General features: G+C 56.4%; 1 protein-coding gene and 1 long non-coding RNA gene across 2 annotated transcripts in view; both read right to left on the bottom strand.

The window, feature by feature from the left end:
- Positions 1-3396: 3396 nt before the first annotated feature.
- On the bottom strand, positions 3397-3898 carry LOC105521600. The gene is made up of 2 exons (XR_001003297.1): positions 3712-3898; positions 3397-3677 (listed from the first exon to the last, which is right to left on the bottom strand). It is a non-coding gene; the product is annotated as an uncharacterized LOC105521600 (long non-coding RNA).
- A 107-nt stretch (positions 3899-4005) lies between these two features.
- TUSC5 (tumor suppressor candidate 5) overlaps positions 4006-6715 on the bottom strand; it is a 30817-nt gene continuing 28107 nt past the window's right edge. The window contains exons 3-6 of the mRNA XM_011956245.1: positions 5099-5211; positions 4460-4587; positions 4233-4354; positions 4006-4064 (exon numbers count right to left, since the gene is read on the bottom strand). Coding sequence (XP_011811635.1) covers positions 4006-4064; positions 4233-4354; positions 4460-4587; positions 5099-5211 — 422 coding nt within the window. The remainder of the gene's footprint in view (positions 4065-4232; positions 4355-4459; positions 4588-5098; positions 5212-6715) is intronic.

Here is a 6715-nt window from a genome sequence, read left to right as displayed (position 1 = left end):
GTCCAACTATTTATTTATTTATATATATATATACACACACATACACATATACATATATATACACACATATACATATACATATATATACATATATATACATACATATATATATATATACACACACACACATATATATATATATATATATAGACGGAGCCTGGCTCTGTTGCCAGGCTGGAGTGCAGTGGCACGATCTCGGCTCACTGCAACCTCTGCCTCCCGGGTTCAAGTGATTCTCCTGCCTCAGCCTCCCGAGTAGCTGGGACTACAGGTGCCTGCCACCACGCCCGGCTAATTTATGTATTTTTAGTAGAGACGGGGGTTTCACCATATTGGCCAGGCTGCTTTTGAACTGCTGACCTTGTGATCGGCTCACCTCGGCCTCCCAAAGTGCTGGGATTACAGGCCGGTGATCATCCCGGCCTGGTCCAACTTTAAATTGCATACAAAGCACCTGAGGGTCTTGTGAAAGGGCTGATTCCGATTGATTGAGGCCAGGGTGTGGCCTGAGTGTTCTGACAGCTCCAGGTGATGCCCATGTTGATGGTCCGTGGACCACACTTTGAGTAGCAACAGCCTCTAGAGTCCAGACTGGTGGGGCCCAGGCTTGAGTGTCCACTGGGATCACCTGGAAGGCTTTTAAAACGCCGGTGTGCAAGCCGCACCCAGACCAATTAAGCCAGATTCACTAACAGTGGCACCCAGGTAGTAGGATTTTTTTTATTTTTTATTTTTTTTGAGACAGAGTCTCACTCTGTCACCCAGGCTGGAGTGCAGTGGTGCGACCTCAACTCACTGCAACCTCCACCTCCTGGATTCAAGCGATTCTCCTGCCTCAGCCTCCCGAGTAGCTGGGATTACAGGCACCCGCCACCAGGCTCAGCTGATTTTTGTAGTTTTAGCAGAAGACGGCGTTTCGCCATGTTGGCCAGACTAATCGCGAATTCCTGACCTCAGGTGATCCACTTGCCTCGGCCTCCCAAAATGCTGGGATTGCAGGTGTGAGCCACTGTGCCTGACCAGTAGGAGGATTTTTTTTAAACATCTCAGGTGATTCCAGTGTGTGGTCAGGCTTGAAAAGCCTGCTCCAGGCTGAATCCCTCCTTTACACAGGGAGACTGAGGTCCAGAGGGAGTCTGGGAGCTGCCCGAGGTCACACAGCCAATGCGTGAAAGGCTTGGGACCGTGCCAGGTGTTACTGGTTCCTGGACACAGGGGACTGTCTCCTGTTTTGCATCAAGGAACGGGAAGGAGGCGAGGTAGGGCTGGGCCTGGAGGAGATCAGAACATCACGGTCAGCCTGGGGTGCCTAGAGCTTCCCAGATTGTGGGATGGGAGGAGCTGCCTGCTGAGCCCGAGGACACGGCCTTTTGTGTGTGCTGCTCTCTGTCGGGCCTCCCACAGCCCTGTTTACAGACAGGGAGCCAGAGCCCCGGGTCCCAGAAGCACAGCGTCTGCCACAGAAGCCTCTGCACGGTGAGAGCCTCACTTTCCCCTTACATGTTCTCCTCCCAACCTGCTTTTAAACTTCTGAAATCGGTGTCTGACAAATGATCCCAAAGAAACTTCAGGCCCCCATGCCTGCTGTAAAAGGACGTGGCTGTTGCGGACAGAGGGTGTGTAGAAGGGGCCGGCTCACCTGAGTGTGGCTAAGTTGCTGACATTACACTGGTGGCATTTCACCTTAATGACCTCCAGGTGGCTGGGCGCAGTGGCTCATGCCTGTAATCCCAGCACTTGGGGCGGCCTGAGGTCAGAAGTTCGAGACCAGCCTGGCCAACATGGTGAAACCCCGTCTCTAAAAATACAAAATTTAGCCAACGTGGTGGTGGGTGCCTATAATCCCAGCTACTTGGGAGGCTGAGGCAGGAGAATCGCTTGAACTTGGGAGGGCAGAGGTTGCAGTGAGCTGAGATCACGCCACTGCACTCCAGCCTGGGCAACAAGAGCAAAACTCCGTCTCAAAAAAAAAAAAAGTGTGTAAGTATACATGTATATCATATTTTTCAGTTCAATCAATGTTTGTTTTGAAGCTTGTCAGCTTCAACATATTGGTCAGGCTGGTCTCAAACGTGGTCTCAGGTGATCCGCCCACCTCAGCCTCCCAAAGTGCGGGGAGCAGTTATAGGATATGGAAACGGTCGACTCCCTCGGCAGAGCTGGAGAGGCCCCTCTCACCACACATGCTTCTCGGGGACTGTTCTGCTGTACTGGCTCCTGACTGTATGACCTCGGCTAAGCCCCTGGTTGGCTACTGACTGTATAACCTCAGCTAAGCCCCTGGCTGGCTTCTGACTGTATGACCTCGGCTAAGCCCCTGGCTGGCTCCTGACTCTATGACCTCAGCTAAGCCCCTGGATCTCTCTGGATCTCTCTGAGTTTTATTTCTTCCCAGGAAAAGGGGAGGATCCCTCGTGGAAGTGTTGTGAGGATTAAATGAGGTAATTCCAGCAGAGCAGGGAGCCTGGCACCTGGCATGCAGGAAGCGGTGCTGTGGCCTCCAGTCTGGATGGAAGGAGCTTTCACTCACAGGAAACCTGCTCCTGGTGTCTGGGGCCCTCCCTCCTCCCTTCTACAGACTTGGCCTCAGCACCTGCTACATGCCAGGCCCCATACTACACCCTGGGGATGCAGACATGTAGGACAGCCTTCCTGGACCATGCGACTCTGATCTAAAGGAAACGCGCTAGGCAGGCAGAGCGTTGGTTGTTGGGGGTGGTAGTGAGTGTCTCAGTGGTGAGGCCAGCAGGGTGGGGAACCTGGTGGTCTAGGGACTGTCCAGGAGGTCTGGGAGTCAGGAGCAGGAACATGGCTCAGCTCACTGCAGCTCCAACTTCTCTGGCTCCGGCGATCCTCCCACCTCAGCCTCCTGAGCAGCTGGGACCACAGGTGTACACCACCACGCCTGGCTGATTTTTAAATGTTTTGTAGAGGCAGAGTCTCATTATGTTGCAGGCTGGTCTCGAACTCTTGCCTTCCTCTTCTCTCCAGGCCTGAGATCTATGCAGAAAGGACTAAAGAGATGGGACTGGCATTGCCACTTATTTTACAATTGGACAAACTGAGTCCTGGAGGGGACAAGTGACTTGCCCAGAGGAACGCCTCGAGTTGGCCACAGAGTGTGCCAGGTTCCCGGTGCCCAGCCTCAGCCTGACCCTGGGGCCACAGGCAGAGTGGACTGCTCACCCCTTACTGTTTGGAACCCCCTTGACCCCCGCAGCACAAACACACAGGCCGGAGGCGAGCGTGCACATTCAGGTTTATTTCTTTCCATGCTGAGACACACAGCGGTGTCACTGGTGCAGGCAGTGTGAGGGGTGGGTCTTGCTACTCCCTGTGGGACACAGGGAGAGGCTGGGTTAGTGCCTTAAGCCGGGCCGCTGTGTTCATGCAGGTCAGCAGGGCCACTGATCCCTCCGGCCTCCAGGTGGTGTGGGGCAGGGGCTGCGGGGACCCTCCGTCCAGGTCCCGTGTCCAGAATGGCTTTCTCCTCCAGGGCCCGAGCCCTCCTCCTGCTCTGTGCTCTGCGGGCCTCCGCCGCCTCCACACACCTCAGGGGCCTCTGAGCTCTGTTCCCGGCGCCCGAGGAAACTCTGAAGTCATCCCCGCCTGCCTGGAAGAGCGCCCTGGCTGTGCCCATTCCTGGGGCATCTGCAGTGGCTTCCCCTAAGCAGTGGCTTCCCCTAAGCAGTGGCTTCCCCTAAGCAGGGCCTGTGGCTGTCCTGGGTTCTGAGCGTGAACAAGCGTGTGTGTGTCTGTGTGTGTGTGTGTGGAGGAGGGCATGGCGGAGCCTATTTGTGCGGGTGTGAAAAGGTCTGGGCATGTGTGCGCTCCGAGGGCACCTAGAGTCCCTTCGGGTATCAGCTTCCTCCCGTGACGATCCCTCAACCATCGGTTCGTTTCTCTCCTCTCCCTGGGTTGCTGAGGCTGAGGATCCCGGGGGCCTGCCGGGAAAACACCCACTCATCTCATTCCAGAGCCTGTGCGGGGCCAGTTCCATCCACCTCATGTCTCCCCCGTGTCACGTGACTTCACGAGTGCCACAAATACTCGGTGCTCATACCCTTCCCCAACAAACAGGGGCATCGGTTTTGGCCTCAAAGATCCCATTAAGCAAACCCAACCAGTCCCTTTTGTATGAAAAGGAGAGGCTGGAGTTGATTCTGCAGGTGGGGGACTGACGTAGGAACACCAGCTCCAAAGGACCAACCTGGCGCCCCTGAGCCCTGCACCCCTGCCCTCCAGCAGTCGCACGGGCTCTGGAAGGCTCAGAGCTCCAGCTGTGCATAGGCCCAGGGTCCCTTCCTGCAGACAGAACCTCTGTACTGACCTGCTCTTCCCTTCCCCGGGGCCTCTGAGGAGGGTGGGGAGAGGAGGCAGCAGGGTCCTGATGGGGCACAGAGGATGCTGACTTCAACAGCCTTGGGCCAGCCTGACTGTGGCTGGGAACCCTGCCCACGAAGGCATTGACTCTGGTTGTGAGGTGGGGTCTCCTAGGGCAGGAAAGCCTGGAGCACCCCTCTCCAAGGCCTGCGAGCTGCAGTCAGGAGGGTAGGTGGGGGCAGGAGAGGTGCCTGTGGCTGGAGCCTGGGACAGGGAGAAGTCTAGGGAAAATCATGGGCCTGGAACGAGGGAAGAGGACAAGGACCCCGCTTGGCTCCTTTTGGGGGTCCCATTAGGTCTTAAGACAGGCCGTGGCATCCAGGCCCCAGGCTCTGTGCATGCAAGTATACCCCAAATCTGGTCCCCCGACTCTTTGCAGACAGGGCCCTCGAGCTGAGCCTTCCCTCGGTCTCAGGACTGTCAGACCTGCATAAAAATTCTGGCCCACGCCCTTGCAGGTGGCACAAACGCCCCTGACAGCCTGGGACCCCTTGGGAAGTCCCCCCAGGGTGGTCCCAAAACCTCCTCCAGGGAAGGCCCCTGCTGTTTGTGGATGGCCAGGGGCCCAGGGCCAAGCACAGAGCCTAGAGCTAGGCTGGAGGCCTGAAACCACCACCTGAGCCACACCACGCGGGGCCCCGAGCTTGCAACCCGGGCCATTTCGGAGGCCACGGCAGGACGAGAGCTCAGACCTCAGCCTTCCCCACTGGCTGACCTTGGCCAGGTCTGGTCGGTGCCCCGGGCTACAGCAGAAGTAGGAGGAAGAGGCAGACTGGCTTGTCCTGAGAGACATCCTGGGACCAGAGTCCTCTAGAGATGCTTCCGAAGCTGACAGGTTTGGGAAGAGGCATGCGGGTCACACCGTCCCAGTACCTGTCTTGACAGACACGCCTGCCTCAGCACCATCACCTTGCAGTGGAGGATGTCACCTGAGGCAATTGCCTCTTTCCCGGGAGCTGCATCCCCCACAGGTCCTGTGGCGGGTGGCGGGGGGTGTCCCAGGCCTGTGCTGAGCACAGCTCCACCTCTGTGCTCAGGGCCCTGGCTGGGATCACAGCAGGCAGGTGGCACGAAGCTTGCAAACAGTCCGTTCTCTCCCCGCTTGAGAAAAATACAAAAGATGAGGCCCCACGTCTTTGCTGCTGGTCTGCAGACACACAGGAACTCTGCTGCGTCTCTTCCCCGCCGGCGTGTGTCTTGTTTGTGGGGCTGGGTTTTTGCCTCATCCTGGCAGTTTCGGTGCTTGGTAGAACCCAGGAAATTGTGGGAACGAGAAACAAGCCAGAGTGCCGGGGTTGAAATCCCAGGACACGCCCGGGAGAGTAAACCACGTTACCCGTCGGGTTCGCCGTGCTTTCCTTCCTCTCTCCAGGCTTTCCCGTGGGATGGGGGCTGACGATGGGTGCCTGGGGAGTTTCCCTCTGAGTTTGTGCTTTTAGAACTTGGGGACAAGGGATGCTTGACAGTCACCACCCCGGCCTCCTGCGGTGTGTGGGGGGTGTGGGTCAGGGCTCTCCTGGTGGCCAGGGCCGGCCTCTGCTAGCCCAGCTCCCTGGTTAAGTTTATTTCTTCTGAACTGTAAAGAAAAGAGCAGATAAAAGGCAGAACAGTGCTCAGAACCCTGGCTCTTCAGGTCCCTGACTGGAGGATTTGGGTTTCTGGTTCCCAGTGGGAAATGGTAATAGGGATAAGGCTAAGGATTGGGGACCTCTTTGGTTTGGGGCTCTTGGAGAAACTGAACTCCTGCCAATAAGAGGACTGCGGCCTCAGTGACCGGCTCAGGTGGGCACTGGGTTAGAGGTGGGCATGCAACCCTAACTGAGCCATTCTGAATCAGTCCTGAGACTTTCGCTAGGTAACTATTGACGCTTCTTTCCCTGCTTAGTTACTGGACTGATTAAAATGTGTGCCACTCTGGTCGGGCGCGGTGGCTCACGCCTGTCATCCCAGCACTTTGGGAGACCGAGGCAGGCGGATCACTTGAGGTCAGGAGTTCGAGACCTGCCTGGCCAACATGGTAAAACCCCGTCTCTACTAAAAATACAAAAAATTAGGCATGATGGCGCATACCTGTAATCCCAGCTACTTGGGAGGCTGAGGCAGGAGAATCGCTTGAACCAGGAGGTGGAGATGGCTGTGAACCGAGATCGTGTCACTGCACTCCAGCCTGGGCAGCAAGAGCGAGACTCTGTCTCGAAAAAAAAAGTGTGCCTAAGGTCACTCCTGGAGCTCCTGGTGACCATCTTGCCACCAAAGGAACGATCCTGCTGAGGAACGAAGCCAACACAGCAGAAAGCAGAACAAGAGAGTCAAACCAAATCGCTGTGAACAT

The sequence above is a fragment of the Colobus angolensis genome, unplaced genomic scaffold (genome assembly GCF_000951035.1).
Source record: "Colobus angolensis palliatus isolate OR3802 unplaced genomic scaffold, Cang.pa_1.0 Scaffold110, whole genome shotgun sequence".
In the NCBI taxonomy this organism is placed as follows: domain Eukaryota; kingdom Metazoa; phylum Chordata; class Mammalia; order Primates; family Cercopithecidae; genus Colobus; species Colobus angolensis.
Note: the sequence above shows the minus strand (reverse complement) of the source record. Positions and strands in the feature narration are given on the sequence as shown.